Here is a 23,420-nt window from a genome sequence, read left to right as displayed (position 1 = left end):
AAGTGGCTTTGTTTATATGAGGAGCAAGACAATAGCTTTTATTAGCCAGCTAACAAAATTTGCAGTTATATACAATTCTACTTTCTGTGAAAGGAACTTAAATCATGCTCCAGGAGCTTGTATTAGCACTGAAAGCGTGCAGAATTATAAGCAATCTTTCAAACGATTTGATTATCACTGTTAATATTTACACAGCAGAGATATGCCTAATATACATATCAAGCCATTTTTTTAAGCTTGCCAATAATTCGGGTTTTATGAACATACCTATAATCTTATAGGAAGACAGCAGAGCAGTCAAAGGAAGGATTCCTCAGCAGGAGGGGAGAAAAAACCATGCTTTAAACCCTTAGGCAGTTTGCCCTACAAGGCGCGGAAAGTGTCTTTAAACATCTTTAGCATCCAGCCTAAAACGCAGCATCCAGCAAGCCCGGAAAAGCATCTACTGATCTCACCTCCTCACTTGTAGTTCTCTTCCTGCTTCGCCACAGGTTAAGAACCAAAGGATTTAAGGCAGATCATGGAAAGATTTTTTTTTTTAGCTGCTCAAGGACATTGAAAAGGCTCCTTTTTATATATATATATAATCTTTAAAAAATCTCGAGGGCTTGCAGAAACTGAAGGAAAGCAGAATATAAGGCCAGCTCCACGGAAATGAAAGAACCTCATGGAAAGGCAGGCACAGAAGGAACTGATGTCCCCAGCCAAGGGGCAGCAAGGGTGTGAAGGCAGCCAAAGCAGGCTAGGCAAGCCTGGAAGAAAGTGGTTATTGTGGTGCTGCCCCCACAGAAATGTCGCTCTGTCTAAGGGAATGAAACGCCTCTTTGACCCTGAGAACCTGACTGGGTGGTCAATAGCAGTATACACAGCTACCCATCCCCATTATTTCCATCCTCCACCCCTTCTAATGGAATATCGTGACGATTTCCAGTATTCAAAGAAGTTTCCAACACAAGTGCTCTTTCCCTCTGGTCCTTACTACACCCTACAGGTAGGAAATGTGCCTTCTTTGTTCAGATGGAACACCCGCGAGAAAATGAGGACATCCAGTTGCCTGAGGTCACTGGGTCACCAGAAACACTAATTCGACTCGGCCGTGGGCCTGCCTTCTGAAGCCCTTCCTCCGCTCAAAACTCAGAATGCACGCTTAGTTAGAAGAAGACTATCAGCGAAAACCAGCCAAGCTCCTTCTATATCTCATCTCCAATTCTGAACTAGGGTAGTCTACAGCTAGATTATAATTTAATCAAAGAAGATGGGTAAACAGGGCTGGAGAGATGGCTCATCAGTTAAGAGCACTGGCTGCTCTTCCAGAGGACCTGGGTTCAAGTTTCTTAACCCACATGGCAGCTCACAACCATCTGTAACTCCAGAGGATTCAACACTCTCACACAGACATAAGTGCAGGCAAAACACCAATGCACATGAAATAAAAAAATAATAAGGCACACTCTCCACTTCTCCTTTTTGCTTCTCATACAGTAACAGTACAACTCAATTCCAGAAGGAAACGCTAAGGCACCATGCTCTTGGGTTATGGTTCCAATGTCCAGCCCGTCTCTAACCCTGACTCTCCTGAGGCTCTACTTCATCTTGGTTCTAAAGAGCTATAATAACAACGGGGGGGGGGGGGGGGGGGCGGGGGGAACACATGAGAGGGAAGGGAGAAGAGCCAGGCCAAAAGAAAAAGGAGATCGTGCCAACCTGCTCACTGAGAGGCTGCTGCTGCAGCAGCACCTGCCCTTTCCCGACGGTGGCAAAGCTCACACTCAGACGACTTGAATGTCCTTCCCACACGTGTTCACATCTAGCATAGTCAGTCTGACCCCTTTAATTTCTCGAACCAAACACAGAAAGCACAAAGAACAACAGGACTTCACCTGGCAAGACAGAACCAGTGGGCTGTGAGGAGGACTTCCTGTGGGGCCCAGGGAGCTCTGTGCTGTTTATCTGAAGAATGTAGGATTATTATAAAAGAGGGAGAAAAAAAATTAAAATAGTTCATTTTGGTTTTCTCACCTGAAATTGGCATGCACATTTCAAACCATCTCCATCTTCTTTGCAGACACCTCCATATTTACAGGACGATTCATCACACACTCTGATATCAGATTCTCTCACATTTAATTCTGCAAGAGAAGAAAACATTGTTTCACGTATATACACAAACATACACATATACACAACACACACACATACACAGACATACACATACATACAACACACACACATACATCATGTATATAGATTAATAAGAGAACAAATGTATTGGGCCTCTCATTCACTGGTATAATAGTAAGACAATTAAAAAAAAGTTATGGGGCCGGGCAGTGGTGGCGCACGCCTTTAATCCCAGCACTCGGGAGGCAGAGCCAGGCGGATCTCTGTGAGTTCGAGGCCAGCCTGGGCTACCAAGTGAGTCCCAGGAAAGGCGCAAAGCTACACAGAGAAACCCGGTCTCGAAAAACCAAAAAAAAAATAAAAATAAAAAAAATAAAAATAAAAAAAATAAAAATAAAAAAAAGTTATGTGTGCCAGAGAGATGGCCCCGAAGTTAAGAGCACCATCCGCACAAACATGAGGAGTTCAGATCCCAGCACCCACACAAGAAGCCAGGCATCTTACTACAGCTGTAACCCTAGCACCAAGCAGGACACAGACAGGGGGGTCTCTGCGGCTTGCTGGCTTCCAGTCCACTGAGAAATGCATAAAGCCTAAGTGTAGGGAAAGACCTTCAAAGGATAGGTAGCGAGCGATAGGGGTCACCCAAGGCCCTCTCCCAGCTTCCGCCTGAAGGCACAGACGAGTGTGCAGACACACACACACACACACACACACACACACACACACACACACACACACAAATACATAAATTCTTTAAGAATAAAAATAGAAAAGCAAGTTCTTTTAAGACTCAGAATGTCCAATATACCCCAAAGAGAATCTTAAGCTCTATTCCTAAAAGGAACTCACTTCCCGAAAAGAACCTCAAAATGCTAGGTTCTAACATATTTCCAAAGATAAATCTATGGATTTTTTTTTCTATTTTTGGCTTGCTAGACACTTAAGATAATTTTACTATTGTCTTGATAGTTCAGAATCTTTGATGAGCAACTTAACTTTAAAGGTAACAAATAATAAAGTTTAGACCCTTAGTATTCATTCTAGGCAATTTTAGTTACAAAGAATTATAAAATTAACTCAGACTTCATACAACAGGTAGACATGCAACATTTATGAACACAAAATTAAGGAGATCTAAAATTTCTCTCCTATGAAAACTTTTAAAGGACTGAGTTAATTTTACCATAGGAAGCACGGTCACCCACTGAATTTGTTTCTGCTCCGAGACTGTCCCCCCTGCACTGGAAGCAGCGCATGAAACGTCCTCAGAGACCCATGTGTTCCTTCCAGGTTAGTGCTAAGTCCAGTGGGACTGGGTGAGAATCGCTGGGATGCATTTCCCTATCTCCCCACTGGGAACTGGAGCCACAACCACAAACGTACACTTACAAACAGTAAGCAGAGTCTGTCTTAAACACCATCTCAGTAGAGTCACGGCCATGTGCATGTAAGCCAGAGCAGCCAGAGGCTGAAGCGAGCCCCCGGCTGGCTGGCGGCAGCTCGGTGGCTGATTGATTCGGGGAAAAGTACTAGAGGTCTCTTGCACTCTACGTCATGATCAGGTCGGTCCTGGCAAACAGACCCACTTCCCCAGCAACCCCACTATTCCTGAATATTTTCTTTTCCTGGTTTTCAGAGCAGAGCTTCTGGCCCGAGTCAAGGAGACGCCGATGTCCAGGGACAGCTACACGAGTGGCTTCTCACTGGCCTCTCCTGTCATTTGTTTGCCCCACTCTGCCAGGGCATCCACGGCACGTTGCTCCTAAGAGCTGGCAATTAGGGAACTGAGTCAACAGCACTACATGAATCGACCTTATGAAGCACCAAGCATTACATTGGTGTTAAACATACCTGTGGGCTGCAGTGACTCTTCCTTTGTCTTAAATAGGCCTCAAGGTCACAGAAACAGATTAAAGTTCAAAATTTTTTCACTCAAGACCAGACAACTGATACAGCTGTTCTGCTGTTCTGTTCTACAAACTATTCCACCTACAGAAGACTGGTTCTAAGCTCCTTCTACCTTGGGGCTGTGGAAGTCTTGGGTTCCTGGCTCTCATCACCCAGTTTTTGCTTGCTCTGTAGTCAGAGCTGCCACCATACACACACAGAGATGAATGCAGAAAGAAAGACGGTACCAAGAATCACGAGGCCATCACCACAGTGGGTCCGCTTCTTTAGATTATTAGTGTAGGAAATAAACAAATGCATACATTAAACTAAAGAATCAAGCCCTCTTCTTAGCAGCTAAGCCACAGGTGCAAACCATTAAATAGGACACCAATAACAACAATTACGTGCAAACTTAATTAAGACAAACATTTCTAAGCAAAGGGCTTACATCTTTTGTGCTTCCTCACACATTTATGAGTCTGTCCAAAGCACCATACTTCCTGGGGCCCTACCTCCTAACAAGCATGCCAACCAAAGCCTTCCCTCAGACTCAATACAGGATTCTCTGAGTGTCCTTTCTACGCATTCTGCACAGTACCAAGCAAGAAAAGGGGTCACTGTCAGTGACGATGGTAATCACACACCTGCCTTCTGGAGCCCAAAATGGAAGTTCAGCAAAATGGATGCACTGTTACAAAAATCCTCAAAACTCACCTCTCCAAATAAAAATATTTTACACTAAAAAAGAGCACTCAGAAGAGTGGCTTAAAACAAAAATACTTTGCCCTGGTTACCAATGTGCCCATCATCCACTTCTCATAATGTAAAAACCTGTCTCCAATCTCATTAGCATTTCAAGGCTGGGAAACAATGCACAGGAGGGGCAGGAACCCTGCTTTGGTTGCTGGCATCACTCATTAGAAGTTCAGGATACAGTTCAAACCAGGACCAGACCCCACATCCCTCCAGAACGATACGGCTTTGCTAGCACCTTTCCAGCACACAGAGGAAAAATCTGTTTGGCTAACAGTCATAGAGAACCGGAAGGGAGTAAACTCCTTAATGTGACAGCAGAACTTGGGGCTTCTCAATCTGGACTAAATATTTGGTGGAAATTATTGATAGTCACTATCTTGAGCATTGATGGAGTGTTGAGTGACATTTCTGGCCTCTACTTACTAGATGCCAGTGATCACTCCAGCTGTGACAAGCCAAATGCCTTTAGACTTTACCAAATGTCGCCTGGGGAGACAAGATCACTCCCAGTTGAAAACTACTGTGAAAACGAAATCAATGGTGTTGCACTTTATTCTTCTCTAACAAGGGTGTCCAGCCCTTCAGCACTGTGACATGATGTCATCTATAAACCACGCTAGGCCACCTTCATAGCTATCCTGGGGACACATGCATCCCATGAGTTACAAGGAAGACACAACCTTCAACACCAATCACTATAAACAGTAACCTCCAAGATCTTAGCATATTACTAGAAACATTTGCCATTTCAGAAGAGGGACCTACATACAATTCAATAGCAAGTTAAGGTTCAAAGTAGAGTTCCCAGGCCTTAACTACAGCAAAAGTGGCTTCCTCAGCCACTCATGTACCAGACTTCCTCTCTCTTCCTGTAAAGGCATTTTCTTCAAAGTCAACAAAATTTCATTCTAATGACATGACAGCTTTTTTTTTAAGTCTTCCTTTTTTTATTTTTTGCATTTACTTATTTGGCGGGGGGCGGAGGGGAATACCACAGTACACATGGGGAGGTCAGAGGACAACCATCACATGGTTCTAGTGTCATAGGCTTGTGAGCAAGCACCTTTACCCACTGAGCCATCTCAATGACCTTCCAACTCTTTTCTTGATCCTTCTACAGCAGGTGACAGTTTCCCTCAATTCTAGAATAATCTTTATTATCCTCCAATTCTGACCACTTCTCATTTGATTAATCCTTTTTTTATTATATTCTGTCAAGTCCAGAGCAATGCATTCTTAACTACCGAGATTAATCAAAGTATGTCATTCACTGGAGCCTACAGACCCAAGGTCTATGGCACAAGAAATCCTCAAGGCTACAGACACTCTGCAGAATGCCAGGAACACATTAGCCCCCATCACAGGAAGGTGGCTTTATGTTTCAATGCCACCCAACCTAGTTAAGCCCACATACACATTGTTATAATTTTGTTGCTTCAACATTTCCTAGGAGTGAAGATCAATTGTTCCCATAAAAGCTAAAAGATGAGCTACTTCAAAAACAAATGGACTCACATTTACAATTCTGTATCCACAAATCTTTAGGTTTCTTTTCAAAGGAATGAAAAATGGAATCTGTAATTAATTATGAATATGCTTTATTCAAGGAGGAAGAAACTATTCTCAGGGGAAAATTCTATACCTGTTTTCAAAATATCATTTAATAAGTATGTATGTTCAATTTAAAATAAAATATACCATACATTCATGAATCATTTTTTGATTCCTAACTTAAAGAAACTTTCTCAAAAAAAAAAAAAAAAAACATCAGAATCCCACTGAACCATACAGCAAGAGGGTTCCTATCACATACAAAAACATTGCGGCTTGGGCCATCCATCACACCATCTTTCTGGATTGCTCCCTGGCAGCATTCTCCACCACACTGCTAACTTCAAAACCTGCACAGCTTTCACAACCTTAGGAATGCCCAATTCCCTTGTTTTCATCCAGTTCCAGCTCCAGTCTGCAGAACTAGGGTAAGCATGTGCGTGAATGCTTCCTGCGGCCTCATTAACATTGAAAGCTTCCCTTCATCTCTGGTTGAGTCCCAGCTGATTCCTCACACGGCATATTCAAAGATGTTACCTTGTCTTCAGAAACACAATTTCAACAGCTTTATAATCACTGTCTTTGTGTTACTTGTATTCAGGGAAAACATCCCTTTTCAGAAAAGCACAGCCACCCAAACAACAGCCCCTCATAGGTAGTTTCAGCCCCCAAATAATGTTCTGGAATATGCGCCCAGCTGCCAGCTAAGCAATCCCATGGCCCCATCTATGCTGAAAATTAAAAATATGGAAAGGTTAAACATTTACAATATCCCCTGTCTGAAACAGTGTGGTACAGCCATGGAGTATTATATACCAATTTAAAGATTTATTTTATATAATACACAAATATTTCATAATAACTATGTGAATGTTTAAATGAAAAAAAGAACATAAAACTATACTTACGTGTCATTGTATTTTTATATCCATACAGGAAAACCCAGTTGGGAAAAAAATAAAACACGGTGACAGCAACTGCCTTGCACCAGTTCAACAATGCGCGACTGTTCCCCCTTTCAGGTTTCTAGAGTAGTCTTTATTTAATGGTCGGGGAGCCTCAATGTGATTTCAAATCAAACCAGAGGCAGTTTGCTACGTCATGGGCAAAACAGGAATGTGGGGGTCCACGAGGGCCAAGTTCCCATGCGTGGCCTTTGTGATTCAATGAGATAACATGTCCAAAGCATCAGTGCCCCCAACAAGCAAGACACAGTACACAGCAAAGATCTGCCCCCTCCCTAGACGTGACTTCAACTCCCAACCCACCTGAGAGGCACCTCTAAAGACACAATGGCTGAAAATATAAGTCAGGGTAAATCAAGACATAGATGTAACTGTTAACGTCACGTTCCAGCAAACCATAAGAACTAGAAATTAAATTTTCTTTAATGTGTTGGCTAAATTAACATTATTATTATAGTTCTATTTTTCTCTCCGGACATGGTGACAGAGAAAATGAACTTAGTATTCCATAATGCAAATGCAGTCTACACGGATATTAAAATGGGTTAGCAGCAGAGACGAGTACAACTTCTCTAAGCTATATTTAAAGGAAAGAATCCACACATGTGCCATTCAATTATCTGTCTCCAGTACTTTTCATGCATCCTGCCAAACTCCCTTTGCTAAACAACACTTTCATCCTATCAGTCCTCCACCTCCACACCCAAATCTTTCCCCGCTGCCTCCTTCAGTTCTAAATGCCTGTGTCAGGATGCTCCAGGCAAGGTGACAGAGGACACCATTGCAGGTTCTGATGGGAGAACAGACCTGAATCCCAAGCTGAGCAGTGAAAACACCCAGTCCGGGCCAAGGATGCTGGCCAGCAATGCTCTCTCCTTCCCTCCCGGTTCTGATCTCCAGGGTACAGACACCAGCTTGGCAAACTTGTGTGTTTTCCTCTCACAGATGCATAAAGTGAATCCATGATGGTGTTTATTAAAAATAATGATGACAAATCTCTACATTTCCTGACATGATACCTTTAGCTTTTTTAAAGGCTTTTTTTTTTTAATGTGCAACATGCAGACTAGACATATAGTTCGATGGTAGTACAGTTACCTAGCATGCACAAAACCCTGGGTTCGAATCCCCAGTGCCACCAAAAGTGTACAATAACTAATTTTTTTAATCCAGTTTTTTGTAACATCTATAGAAGAATTTTTCAGGGCTAGGGAAGATGGCTCACTATGTAAAAAAACTGGCCATGCAAGTGAGGACCTGAGTTTGGACCCTTAGAGCCCATAAAAACCAGACACAGTGCAAGCCTCTGTGATCCTAGCACTTCTACACTGAGATAGGAGATAGAGACACGAGAATTGCAAGCTCACAGGCCAGCTCACCTGGTGTACACGGTGAAAACCCAGCAAAGAGACCAGGTCTCAAACAAGGTGGAATGTGAGGACCGACACCCGACATTGCCCTCTGACCTCCACAAGCGAACCATGCCACACACAAATGAATGTGCGCTCACACAGAAATCTACCAAGTTCAATTCTTTCTTGGGGAGATCTGGAGTTTCTTTATTAGTCTGTTTTTCTGGAATATTATTTTTAGTTTTATGATGACCTTATATTACTTTTCAAATCAAAAATATTGTATGCTATAATACAGGGAAGCCTTGAAAATACACTGAAAGAAGCCAAACACAAAAAGGCCACATAATACAAGATTCTGCTTATATAAAATGTCCAGAACACAGAAAGTCACAGAAACCATGCCGCTGTGGCCGTGAGGGGAAGGGGGTGGGGGCTAATGGGACTGGTGGTTCAGAACTACCAGTATGACTCAGGTTTCTCTCTGAAGTGATGGACATGTTCTTGGATAGGAGGTAATGATGATATTGGGCATATAAAACCCACTCAACTGCAGGTTTTAAATGGCAAGAAAGATATCACCCTTCCGTAAATCAGATTAAACCATCATGCTACTTAAATTGGGACCTGAGACAAGCACGAACAAGTACTACAATGTGGAGTTTAGTCTGGTTCCACCTCCAGCAGTCTCCCGACCTTCTGACTTATCAGCTGTGTGATCGCAGCAATTAACCACTCTGCGGAAGGGAGACAGGGCCTCTCTTAAGATGCTGGTGGAGGATTAAGGATACAGAAGGACCTTAGAGCAGCATGTAACACGCAAAATGCCACGGTAATATCAGACGCCTCGTTGTTGTTGTTAGCATCTGTGCTGGGAAAAGATATGAAGGATGAGCATGGAGCCAACCATGAGCCAATATCCAGCAAACCTCTCACGGCCATTATATTAAAACCTTGGTTTTAGCCTCTTACCAAACAATTTCTAGAAAATTACGATAGAAAATCAAAATATAAAACAATATATGGAAAATCTTTTCCATATCTACATTTTTGTTGTTGTTGTTGCTGTTGTCTTTGGTTGTGTTTTGACAAGGTCTTGTGTTGCCAGGATTGTCCTGGAATTCTGAGGCTTGAGTTATCCTCCAGCAACAGTTTCCCAGTACCTAGGTCCATCCACACATGCCTCAACATCAAAACATGCTCATCTTTTCAAACACCAACCTAAAGTATCCATCTGTTAGGGAGTAATTAAATAAATGGTTGATTAAAAAAAATTACACAGATATTACAGTATGTGAAAGACCAGTGGTCTGGAGAGATGATTCAGTGGCTAAGAATACTTGCGGCTTGTGTAGGGGACCAGGGTTCAGTTTCCAGCGCCCATGTCAGGCAGCTCATAACCATCTGTAACTCCAGCTCTAGGGGATCTGACACCCACATACGAACTCCATGTGTACAAAGACATACATACACAGAGAGAGAGAGGGGGGGGGGAATAATTCATTTAAAAAAAAAAAAAAGACCAAGACCCACCATGAAGTAAAAAAAAAGAAAAGCAGGATAAAAATGACACATGGTTACACTCTCATTTTACTTTGCGAGTGCATTTGTTTACATACATGTTTTAGGATTTTTCAAGTACAGTTAATATACTGTCTCCATCAAACATTTTCCAAAAGTTAGTAAATCTGACATACAAATATTGGCATCTGGTTCTATTCCTAACCTCTGTCCCTTAGTGTCTGTAATACTCAGTAGAATAGGAGGCGGCCAGAACCCAAGAACTCACCCACAGAGACCAAAAAAAAAACCTGTATAAAAACAGACTGCAAATTGGCACTAGAAAGCATGATATTAACTGCTTTAAAGGAGGGGGAAAACTTTTTTGATAGGGTCTTACTGTGTAGTTCTAGCTAACCTGGAATTTGCTACATTGACCAAGTTGTCCTCAAACTTACAGAGATCCACCTGCCTCTGTTTCTTGAGTGCCATGATTAACCATTTAAAAATAAATAAATAGATGAGAATAGAAATAAGCTTAACAATAAATGAAGCCACCCAACAAACAAAATGTATAGACTGAAAAAAGTTTATGACTTAAACATATAATTCTAAAACACAAGAGCACTATGCCAAGTTCATAAACCCCTGGTCTCTCTCTAGAGAAAAGCTAATAAGAGAATTAATAGTAACGCACAAAAATAGTTCTGTTACATATTTAAAGAAACCTAAATGGGTTAAAGTCACCACCTCACCAAACTTAAAAAGAAATTTAATTTTTTAATCCATTAAAGAATCTACATATGTATGAAAAATTTTAAGATAACAAATATCAAATTAAATGACGATGGCTGGCTGTAATAGAAAAGGGGAGATAAAAATGTTGAGGAAATGGAAGATGGGTGGGTCAGACACCCATCACTGCCATGCTAATCCAACCCTTACCTCTTGGTTGCCTTTTCTATAACACAGGAAAGCTCCCACTGCCCCTCACAGCCAGACCCAGGCCACTGAACCTCTCTCTACATTTCCCAGTGTCGCCAAGCTAATTACGGTCACTCTGCTCATCATCTCCTTACTAGAACAGGGCTTTCTTCCTAAAATTCTAACACTAACAAAGTTTCTTTTGGGGGAGACAAAAATGATGACAATGTTGACAGAACCTGTGTATAAACTTTAAAAAGAAAAAGAAAAGGGGGGGAAGAGGGATAGTTTGGCATAGTGGTGCAAGTACCAGGGAGGCGAAATTGGTCCAGCCTTGGCTACATAGAGAGAACATGCCTCATGCATGTAAGTCAGTATCAGAGCACCTTGCCTGCAGGGTCCTCCTTCCCATCAAGCATCACAAGAACTGAGAATTTTTAGTAAAATGACAATTAACATGGAAACTGAGAAGACAACTTCTTTTCGTAGAGTGTAAATCTTTCATAAAATTTGTTTTCATACCATGGTGTCAATATCCACCTACTTTTAATATACTCAAACCTAGGAAATCACCAGCACATTCCCAGACCATAACACAAAATCACTAAGCAAACTAACACACCTAAGTTCATGTACTTTATAACCATAAGTGGGATGTAACCATAAATGCCTTAGTATTTAAAAAATGGAATGTAACAAATTTAGAAAGGAAGGGAAAAAAAGAAAAGGCCAAGTATAAAAAGAGGACGTGCCAAAGAAAAGTGAAGAAAATGCAGGGAAAATAAATATGATAAGACTATCTTTGGGGAATTTTAAGGAAAATGTTATAACCAGATAGTAGAGTAAGTTTCAAAGATAAAGAAGAGGTGGGTTCAAGAACAGGGTTAAGAACAGGAAGAAAAAAAAAATCCCGAGTGAAGCTTTTGCCTTCCTGAAAACACTACACTGGCCACTGACAATCAACTCCTTCCTTCGGAAGAGTAAGGAGAGGACGCCAGCTTGGGGGTGAAGGGAGCAGCGCACAGCACACGGAAGGTCACACACAGGCCGGAGGGTGTGCAGGCAGGAAAGTGCAGAAGCAGATCGCCATCCAACCTGGTGATGGTGATGAGGAGGGTCCGAGATCTCGGCCTCCTCCAGGCCCTCGGTCCCACATTAAGTGCACACATTAAGTGCGCCACAACTCATCCATCTCTAGAAGGAGAGATCCAGGGGCTCTGGCAGACAACAAGCAGGAAGCAGGCTAGCTGCTGAAGGACAATGAAGGTGCCATGTCTTAATCCTCGCTGACCCATTGTGGCTATGTGGCAATGAGGGCCCAAAGTTGCCGGTATCTCCAAGTCTAGAAGAGGCTGAAATCCAGATTTCAACGGTTAACAACCAATGCAACTTTTTAAAACACCTTATAGGCTAAACAAGTGTCTCAATCTCCATGTATTTTTTTTTTACCATACTACCCATTTCTCCTCCGCGTCTTCCTGGGCAATTCCAGGCTTTGCTCTCTAAAACCTCAAGGCCATGTGAACTTCCTCATGCGACTCCCGTGTCTTCAGAACAACCTTTCGGATTGGCCTCGAATGCCTACAACTGACACGGTGGCCACCTGTGCCTATCTCGTACCAGCACCACAATCTAGGGCAGTATATTAGTTCCTGTCCTGTGGCTATAAAATACCCAACAGAGCAGCTTAACGAAGGACTTATTCTGGCTGATAGCTCAAGGGTTCCGTCCGTCGTGGGGTGGAAGTTCGGGCAGCAAAGGATTAAGAGAGCTGTTTATGCACGATGGTGGTGACGCACACCTTTAATCCCAGCACTCAGGAGGCAGAGCCAGGTGGATCTCTGTGAGTTCGAGGTCAGCCTGGTCTACAGAGCAAGATCCAGGACAGGCACCAAAACTACACAGAGAAACCCTGTCTCAGGGGGGCGGGGGGAAAGCTGTTTACAGGCATCTCCAGCCTGGAAGTAGAGATCAGTGAGTGCTGGTGCTCAGCTTCCTTCTCCTCTAGGAAATGATGCCTCCCTCCTTTAGGACAGGTCTTCCTACCTCAATTAACCTAATCAAGATAATCCCTGACAAGTACCCAGGAGCATCTCTAACCTAGGTAACCCCTCACAGTTGCCCAGGTTTGTCTCCTAAAGTGGCAATCGTTATTGGACAGCACAGGCAATCCTCCTGAAATCCCACCTCCACTTTCCCATCCTGTGCCTTTTCTAGAACCATTCCCTCAACCTACAGACACCCCTCCCATCTCTCCTCAGATGCCAAGTTTATTTGATCGTTACACCACTCTGCAAATAAATATGCAGTGGGCAACTGAACTATGCCAGGTGCCATTCTAGGGACAGTGTGGTCTAAGGGAATAAAACAGACAAAAATACCTTCGATATGGAACTTAGAAAGGAAGAAAAACAGCATGATGGACAATAGGGTGGAGGAGGAGAGAGATTACAGAAGGTGCTGAAGGCAGCCATGTTGGAAGGCAAATACTTGAAGGACGTGAGGGGCTACATGACTTGGACCAGAAGGTTCCAGAGGAAAGGAACATCCAGCAAAGGCCCCAGGGGAAAGCACCCTAGTGTTTCCAGGTGACCTTCCACTACCTGTCAAGGTCTGACTCAAATGCCCCTCACCCTAATCCCCGCCGATCAGGGCTGCCATTCCTCAGCTCTGTTTGCAAACCTCCCTCCAAGCAGTCTGTGCAGGGGACCTTCCTTTCTGAAGGCAAACAAGAGTGACAGGTGAAGAGGAACTGGGTGGTACAAGGGGAAGCGGAAACTATAATCAGAACATATTGTATGCAAAAAATCTATCTTCAGTAAAAAATGATAGTTTTGTGTTAACCATTTTAAGTATATAAACACATGTTCTCTTCCCAACAGCTCACCCAGACCTCTTCTCTGTATAGGACTCTGGGGAAAATAGTTCCCTGTTTTCTTCAATAAACCACACTAACAATCCAGTTACCTATGATGTCGTGTTCCTTTCGGGAAAGCAGAGGTCTGAAAAATACTGGTAATGTTTCCTGGGGAATCCAAAACTGTTTCTGTTGTCTTGATCTCAAATCTAATTCATTCAAAGGCAAATCCTTTCCATCTCTTCCCTTTATCAAGTCTTTCTAAACATTTCACAAAATAGTTTTTCATATCTGTACTTCTTAATCTGAGGAACATTTATTAAATTACACTCACAAGTACTGTTGGTATAAACAGGTTTGAGAACAAACAGACCTGATTCTTGGTAGGCAAGGGAAGTAAATGGCACACAGGTAAAAATGCAGCTGATGGAAGAGTTTTATCGCCTGGGTGTGTGTTGTGAACCTTCCTAAGTGTAGAGACTGGCTAACTTGAGATGTCAAAATGAAGGCCAGGAGAAGACTTAAAGAGGTATTTCCATTCACCAAATAAGATTTACAAACGACCAGTAAGTACATAAAAAGATGTTTAACCTCATTTGCCATCGGGAAAATGCAAATCAAAACCACGCAGACACACAATTTCACACCCACCAGGATGGCTGTAATCAGATAGACAGACACAAATGCTAAGGAGCAACTGGAACCCGCACGCATTGCCAGTGAGAATGTCAAGAGTACAGAAACTTCAGAGCACAGTTTTGCACTTCCTCGATAAGTAAAAGACACGAGTCACTATGTGAGCCACCAACTCCATCCCCAGCGATGGAAACAGCAGGAATGGATGCACAAATGCTACCACAGCCATGCGACAGAACACTATTCAGCCCTAAAAAGGAATGCAGTTCTAATACATGGATGAATGCTGAAAAGACCGTATTAAGGAAAAGAAGTTGGATACAGTGGGTGTCATAAGGTGGGATTCCACTTCCTTGTATGTCCAGAATAAGCAAATCCACAGTGACCAACACAGACTGGTCGCAGCCAGTGGCTCGGGAGAGGGGATGGCTGTCACAGCAGAAGGTTTCTTTTCGGGGTGAAAAAAAATGTTACAGAATTAGTGGCGATTTTGTTACTATACTATTCTTAATGTACTTGTTTTTATTCTAATTAGTGTTAGTAGTCAATAAAAGCTTATTGACTGGGGGAGAGGTAGATCCAGATGCACTAGGTAGGAATTTCCAGTACATGTTTTGTAAGAGCATCATCCCCCCTACTCTGAGGGTAGGGATGGCCTCTCATACACTTCCCTTAATGTCTGGTATGTAAACTACCCAGACTCACTCAAGGTTCACTAAGTAAATTAATTAATAACCATATTTTACATATCAGAGACCTCAAACAATACACTAACTAGAAAACTCATTGTCTGTGCCCTCAGAATTCTGTATGACCACCGACAAGGCCCTTCCATTAACCTGACATCTACACAGTCTATTTGTAAGGCTCTTACCACCACATACCACCCAGAGGACCCACTTCTAACTTTCCTGACATTTTTTAAACCCAGTTCAAATTCTCCATCTTCTGTCTATCACTGAATGACACTTGCTGGTCTGTGCTTTCTCCGGCTTTAACCACACTCCCTGACCTAGAAATGTTTCATATACTTAGCCTCATTTGTTTTCCCAAATACCCATAAAGCCCCCAAAGCCAAAAAGGACCACCCGCTCCTATTACAAGTAGGGGGAACTGTTATCTAAGGTTATCCAGTCTCTTGTAAAGATGAGTTCATCTTTACAAATGTCACATAATGGCTACAATTTTTCTCTTTGGATAAACAGAGAGCTTCCTCATAAATTAGATGTTTAAAGGGTAACTATAAATAAAAAGATGTAAGATCAAAGAAAAACAAAACACTAAAGCCTAAAGTCCAGAGTGAGTGGAGCACTGTGCAGAGACTAATAAAAAGAGCTCACACAGATGAGCGGGGCAAAGGCCTGCAGCTTAGGGAAGATGCTCCCAGGACCGCACAGGCTTCCTTAAAGGAGCATGCTCTGCGCTTAGGACTCTGACGAAGGGGCGAACACCCAAGGGAAGTGGCATGCACCCTGAACAGCCGCAGAACATAGAGCCCACTCCAAAATACATTTCCTGGGCAAACCAACTGTGCTCAGTGATACTGAGAAAAACTTTCAGACCATGCTTTAAAAATACTGCTAAATATTTACATTATCTTGATAAGAAGCCAGAAGACCAGAAATTAAAGAACACACCCTCTGTTTAAAAAAGAAAGGGGGGGTCACATAGATACAGAAAATTGTCTATGGGTAAACTTGTGACCCAGATGCTGGAATTTTCTAGAATGGGGGGGGGCATTCAAATTCCTTATGAAAGCATGTTCTACATATAGGGCATTTGCTTCTCCACTAGAATGGAAAAATGGAGAAGGGCACAGTCTAACAAGATGGGAAATGTTGAACACCAAAAGCTTGAAAATCTATTGAACTCACAAAGGGATGCACAGCTTGAAAGTTGGGTTAACTAACACTCAAGAAACTTCCAGTAAAACCCTGCAGGACCCCATCCTTCCCATAATCTATACAACTTCTTTTGATTAAAAAAAAAAAAAAAAAAACATAGACTCATCTTCATATTTACAAATGCCACAAAGCTCTGAGTAACCCAGCACACACACAGCCTGACAGACTCAGACTCCATTAAAGATTACATAAGTCTGAAATAATGGACCAAAGAAAAACAACAGGGAGTCCATGGCCAGTATTCAGATTTTAAAGCTCAAATCCATCCTGGGTTAACTTCAGTTTACATGATAACACCAGGGTGTGCAATCTCAAGCTGTATTAACACATATGTATAGTGTGCCCATACTAGATTGCTACAGTTCTCAAATTTGTCAACTAACATGTGCATTTCCCTTGTGAATCTTTTCTTCATCCCAGACAGTTGTAACAAAAATCTGCCAATGTGTACTGGAGAGATGGCCCAGGCATTAGGAGAACTTGCTGCTCTTGCAGAAGACCTGAGTTCAGTTCCCAGCACCCACATGGTGGATAGCTCAGTTGAGGGGAATCATCTTCTCCTGCCCTCTTCTGGCCTCTGCAGGGTCTGCATGCATGTAATGTACATACATGCAGGTAAAACATATAAAATAAAAATAAAATATTGGTTCATTAAAAAAGAATCTGCATATATCATTTAGCTAAACTAGTTTTAGATCTAGAATTATTATTAAAGTATACATTATCCCTTGAAAACATTTGAACAGTCTAATTTACTTGCATTTATATCAGTGACAAACATTCCTAAAGGAAGCTGTTGAATCCAAGTCTGTTTTAATTGAGGAAACTAAGAAAAATCAAGCAATTTTCCCCAAGTGAGAGCTATGCAGCAGTGGCTATGGCCTTCAGATGAGCCCCTCTGCCCACACCCCATGAGTGTCCAGTCCCGTGTCCTTTCTAAACACTTACCTGTGCACTAAAGAATCAGAAAGAGCACACAAAAACACCCATCAACAAACACTATGCTAAGGACAAATGAGGTTAGTCAACACCACACACACACACACACACACACACACACACAACCATAACACACCACAAGTAAAATATTTTGACATAGTGTGATCACCTACAAATGATAACCATTATTTGCTGCCTCAAAACAGCCACTCTGATTTACAAACAGCTTATATTCTTAGATAAAGACTGATCGCTTGCTATAAAGCATTATCTCATCCCAACTGCTATTAGAAAAATAGAAGAGATTTTTTTATGGGTGGAAATGCTTTTAATGGATATGCCATTGTTAACAGTTCTCAGACCCCTCCCCCCTCATAAAACTTACCATGTGAAAATTACTAAAGAGGTGTTTGGTGTTTGGGCTCCCCCCCCCTTAAAAAAACAAAAAACAAACAAACAAACAAAAACCTAACCAGCAGGCTAGCATAAACCCTCTTGTCCCTAAACCCCTGTCCCATACACAAAGCCCCTTCCGGAACCCCCAGGGACAAGGCTGTCTGGCAGGCCCACAGTGGCTCTCAGGTGCACTCTCCTCCCCACTCCAACCCTAGTTAAAAGAACCGGGCTGAGGAAGATGAAAGCCCCAGTGAGCAGGGGCTGGCTTATGAGGTTTGCTGGGCCAGCTGCTGGAGCACCTACCCTCCCCCAAAGAGAACCTGGAAGTCTCTCCTTGCCCCAGGGCCTGAATCTCCCGGCTCCTCGGGGACTCCTTCAGAATGGATGGGGGAACTTTCACTGCCCGGCCCCCTCCTCCCCCGTGTCATCCATTAAAACCCCAGCAAGCTCTTTGTTTCCAACAGCTGTGGGAGGGCAGGCAGCCTTGGAGAGAGGGGAGAGGTCACTCACTCCCTGGCTCCCCTGGCTGCCAATCTCCAGGCCGTCCTGCAAAACACACACAGCACCATTCTCTCGCTTTCCACACCACTTTAATTAACCCGGGGTTACACTAGCAACACAGGGCACTCTCTGAGACCTAATTACCTCTCATACCCAAATCCCACACAAGATGACTCCCTAGCTCCCTCCCTCCGTCAAACTGGGTTCACTACTGGACTCTCTGCCTCCTAAAGACGTACTCCAGAGTGGAGACCTGAGCCCCAGGCTTTGTCCATACACAACATACAAAACACTTCCTGGGTCCTCCTGGGACTCCCTACTGCCCAGATTCACAGTGGACAGCGCAAGCACCACTGCGCCCCTGAACCCAAAGGACAAACATAACCACTCCTTCCTTTTACCCATATGACCTCTCTGAGAACCCGGGTGCCCTAAGGAAGCACCCCCACCCACCCACCCACCCAACACAGGGTCAGTCCTCAGGCCCTTATCCTCAGTCCCCCAGATCATCACCATCACACACACACACACACACACACACACACACACACACACACACACACACACACACTCCCCTTGAAGCCTGGCCGTCCTCCCTCCCTCGAGGCTTCACAACACTTAACACGCGCTTCCACGAGCACACCCACGATCACTGCTCCGCCTGGCGGAGCCTCACCTGCTCACCACGCCGCAGGGGCCGCCCTCGCCCGGCCACTCGACACCCACGGACTCACGCGCGGCCACTCCCCATCCCCAACGCAGGTCCCCAAGCCCGCACCACGAACTCGCGTCCTGCCCCGCAGCCCGGCTCCCGGGACTCCCCAGCACGCAGATCCACACCGGGTCCTCCCGCGGCCCAGAGCGGCGGAAGGGAGGAGCCCCAGGGGCGGGCGCCCGCCGCCCCTACCTGAGCAGTTGATGCTCTTGCCTCTGCCTCCGGGACAGTCCCCGCCACCGCCCGCGGGCTGGTTGGACGCGCGGCTCTCGGGCAGGCAGAAGGCGAAGAGCAGAAGCACCGACGTGTAGCCGCAGACGGCGAGCGGGGGCGCGGCCGGTAGCCGGAGCGGCGCCTGGGCGCCCATGCTGTCGCGGCCGCACGGCGGGGAGCGCAGGGAGCGGCAGGCCGGGCGCACCGGCCCCGCGCCGCCTCCTAGCAGCCGCGCTGCCGCCCGGGGCAGCCTCGCAGCATCCCCGCCAGGCCCCGTCCCTCCGCGCTCCGGACGGCCTCGCTGGGGGACCCCGGCGCGGGCGAGGGGCGCGGGCGCGCGAGGGCAGGGAGCGCGCCGCGTGGGGGGACACGGAGCTGGGGCGCGCGCGGGGGGCGCGGGGCGGGGACGGGCACAGCCTCTCGCTCGCAGGCTAGCCTTCCCTTTGTGTCCGCGCGGCCGTCGCCGCCGCGTCACAAAGACCCCGGCCCGCCCGGTGAGGGGCGCGTGACGGAGCCGCGGGCGGGGAGGGAGCGGCGACCCCGCCCCGCGCACACCCCCGGCGCCGAGCTCCGCCCCTCCCGGGGAGCCATTGTTCCTGAGGCGGGCGGGGGCGCGGGCCGGGGTCGCCGATCCCTCCGGCTGGGCTGGCCGGGCGCTGCCGAGGATGCCCGCCGAGAGCGCCCCGGGACCCGAGTCTCAGAAGCCCTTTGTGAGCCTTTCCCACGCGCCCTCTAACCCTGCACGAGCTCAGGTGGTCTTTCGTGTGTTTTCCAGGTGGAGGTAAAGGCAAAGGTGACTTGTCCAAGGTCAGTCACATCCCAAGAAATGGGCAGGATCTGGATTGGTACCCGAGTTTCTCACTCCAGCTGTGCACTTCTCCAGGGGAATGGCTTAATCCCCAAGACTCCCCGGACCACCGGGTTCCTGGATAACTACATCCCCTGGCTGAATCTTAAAAGTGCCTTACCCTTTCCACACATAATAGCAAAGATTTAGAGCGGATTTGCTATATCCAAGGCCTAGAGGAAGCTCTTAGCCTGCTTTCTCTCCAGTTCCTTTTCACAGCCTTACAAAGGAGTTTTCATTCTGATCTTTCCCAAATGAGGAAGTTGAGAGTCTCCCAGCGATTGGGCGCCCAGGCCCAGTGAGTGCTTGGCGGGCCTGCCTCCCCTTACTAGGTGATAACTTTACTCAGACACAGGCAGTAAGATCACAGGCCGAATTCTTGGAAATTTTCTGCCTTTCTTCAGTCTATTACGTTACCCACTTCAGAATGAATTTTAGAATCCCATTCATTGTAAAATTAAGAAACATGCAAAAAAGTCACTCTAAGACAGCTACAATCTATAAGACAAATACTGAATATAAAAGTCAAGAAGAGAAAGCTGACAAACAGGAAAAGTGCAGACATGAATATATGAGAAGGGTTTGAAGAGTGGAGAGAGATGACTCCACTCAGATTGAGCCAATGCAGTTGAGAGCATGGGCTGCCCTTGCAGAGGCCCAGGTTGGCTTCCCAGAACCCACACAGCAGCTCACAACCCTCTATAACTATAGTTCCTGGGGATCCTAGGCCCTCTTCTGGCCTCAAAGGGCTGTGTAGGCACGTGGTACAGGCATTCGTGCAAGCAAAACACCTATGTACATTACAAACAGGTAAATTTATTTTTAAAAATGATTGAAAGTCAGCTGTGGTGGTACATGCCTTTAATCCCAGCAGAGGCAGGCCGATCTCTGTGAGTTTGAGGGCATCCTGGTCAGGTAGCACTGTTACACAGAGAAACCCTGTCTCGAAAAACAAAAGATGTAAAGTCACTAGAAGTAGAGGGAAAGAGTTAAACCACAGAAAAATATCCCCTTTGAATATTAACAAGAGTTAAAAAGATTGACAGACAGTACTATTCGTGAATACATTTTGGAGGGGAGGGCAACCTAAGGTGGGGGGGCTTTAAATGTGTTATCCTAATAATACAAATATTGGAATGTATGTTTTAAAGATGGTTTTACAGGACGCAACAATGAATCAATGTTGTTCATCACAGACTTTATGTAATGGTAAACCACAGCCCCAGTGATCAGCAGTGAGACCTGAAGTGTGATTGTCTTTGTAGGTATTAAGTACAGTTTTTGCTGATGATTGGGTTAATGTTTAATGGGATAGAAAAGGGGATACTAATGAGTGTGTGTAAGAAAATCCTGGGGACTGGAAACATGGTTCAGAGGTTGAGTTCGTCCTGCTCTTGCAGAGGACCTGGGTTTGGTTCCCAGCACCCACATCAGGTGACTCCCAACTGTCTGACTCCAGTTCCAGGGGACCTGAAGCACATAAACTCATACAGGCACAAGTTAATAAATAATCTTTTAAAAAACAGAAAAGAAAATCTTGTTTTTCTAAAATATGCATATGTACCAGCCTAGAGGAAGGTCAAGACTGCCACACTCCATTACATCACCACTGACTCTGGAAAAGAGGATTCCGAGTAATAATAGGTACTTGTCCTTCATTTTTTTTTCTGTTGAAGTTTTTCCAATAAAAAAAATTGTCATAATTTTTAAAACTATTTGCTTTTAAGTTCTACTTCTGTTGTGCTTTTTATCTAAATAAATCTGCGTCTCTAACATTCCTCTATGGTTTGCCTCAAGCCTCAGAACTGTTGCCCTGAACTTTCTAGTGTCCTGAATCAAGAGTGATCCCAGCCCCTTCCTGCTCAGTTACAGCAGAGGCCTCCTTTTAAGTCCAGTCTCCCAGCAGCCTCTCTGCTAAGCTTGACCTCATGGATGCTTCTTCCGTGAACAGTATCTTCATGCTCCAAGCCTCAGTCTCCTGCCTTAAATTTCCCTCTGCCTGCTGATCATAGCCCAGGCGAAAATACCAAGAGGACACAATCATAGTTCAGACTGAAGGCAAATAACCCTGGGTCGTACATCACAACCCCATCTGGACCTTTCTCCAGATGAGGTAAGAAAAAGTCAGCACAGATTTCTTCAAAGTGTTCATGTTGTTTTAAAAATATATAATCCTAACAGTTCACACTGAAAAAGATTCTGAGAGAAGACTCTACTCTGGGGAGGAAGGATTTCTCTGACTGTAATCATCCAGCATCAGAAAGGATTTCTCTTTTTATTGTGTGGTCAAAAGAGGAAAAGGATTTTAGAGGTTACATAGAAACCTCATCGCACATTAGTATCTGTGATTCCCAAATAACAGATAACAAAAGGATGTGGGACTGCTATGTAAAAATCCACCCAGAGAGATAAAGGGAGTGTAGGTTTCTGAAGAACACTCCAGACAATCTGGAGGAAGTTTTAGTATCTATTTCTTTTAAATTTCTCTAAATAACTCAGACGTTCTGCCAAGGTTAGAAACCCCTGACCTAACCTTGATCAATCAGCCATTACTCCTCCTTAACAAACAACCGTAAAATTTCAGCATCCTGAGACATGAATCTTTCCTCCTAAGTCCTAACCCTCTAAAGGGGTTGGGCTAGGATCTGGAGCAGACCTGGCTGGCTTGGCTCTGCTTCAACTGCAAATCCAGCAGGGCTGGAATGGAGCAGAGACTTCTCAGAGTCAAAGGTTGTGCAAGCAGTTCCCTCCTACTGCTTGACCACATCTGATAACATCCCACCAGCTAAAGCCACTTCCAGACAGAAATCCAAAATCTAGATGACAGTGGGTAAAAAGTGCTTGCAGTATAAGCATGAAGACCTGGCTTCAGACACACACACACACACACACACACACACACACACACACACAAATGAGTGTGGTAGTGTGTCCTTGTAGCCCCGGGGCTGGGGGTGGGTGGAGGCAGGAGGATCTCCAAGGCTTGCAGCCTGAAGGGCAAGCTCTAGGTTCAAAGAAAGACCCTGTCTCAAAAACTAAGGTGGAAGGCTGAGAAGGTGGCTCAGTGGGGAAGAGTTCTTGCTGGACAAGCGTGATGAGGACCTAAGTTCAGATCCCCAGCACCAGGTAAAAGCCAGGAGTGGTGACAGGTGTCTGTAACACCAGTGTTAAGGGCAGAGACAGGTGCATTTCTGTAATCCCAGGCCAACCAGACTTGCCATGCAGTGGTTCAGTGAGAGATCCTTTCTCAAGGAAATAAGGCACAGAGTGACAGAGCTGGACTTACATCCTCTACCTTCCATGGGCACATGCCAGACACACACACACACACACCACTACCACCACCACCC

General features: G+C 44.8%; 1 protein-coding gene and 1 long non-coding RNA gene across 2 annotated transcripts in view; one reads left to right on the top strand and one right to left on the bottom strand.

Annotated features, from left to right (window-relative positions):
- Tmeff1 (transmembrane protein with EGF like and two follistatin like domains 1) overlaps positions 1–19,640 on the bottom strand; it is an 83,318-nt gene extending 63,678 nt beyond the window's left edge. The window contains exons 1-2 of the mRNA XM_006973668.3: positions 19,203–19,640; positions 2,020–2,129 (exon numbers count right to left, since the gene is read on the bottom strand). Coding sequence (XP_006973730.1) covers positions 2,020–2,129; positions 19,203–19,377 — 285 coding nt within the window. The 5' untranslated portion in view covers positions 19,378–19,640. The remainder of the gene's footprint in view (positions 1–2,019; positions 2,130–19,202) is intronic.
- A 178-nt stretch (positions 19,641–19,818) lies between these two features.
- LOC143271845 (uncharacterized) lies at positions 19,819–21,785 on the top strand. Its single transcript, XR_013049095.1, has 2 exons — positions 19,819–20,915; positions 20,947–21,785. It is a non-coding gene; the product is annotated as an uncharacterized LOC143271845 (long non-coding RNA).
- Positions 21,786–23,420: the final 1,635 nt, after the last annotated feature.

This window comes from Peromyscus maniculatus, chromosome 2, assembly GCF_049852395.1.
Source record: "Peromyscus maniculatus bairdii isolate BWxNUB_F1_BW_parent chromosome 2, HU_Pman_BW_mat_3.1, whole genome shotgun sequence".
In the NCBI taxonomy this organism is placed as follows: Eukaryota; Metazoa; Chordata; class Mammalia; order Rodentia; family Cricetidae; genus Peromyscus; species Peromyscus maniculatus.
Note: the sequence above shows the minus strand (reverse complement) of the source record. Positions and strands in the feature narration are given on the sequence as shown.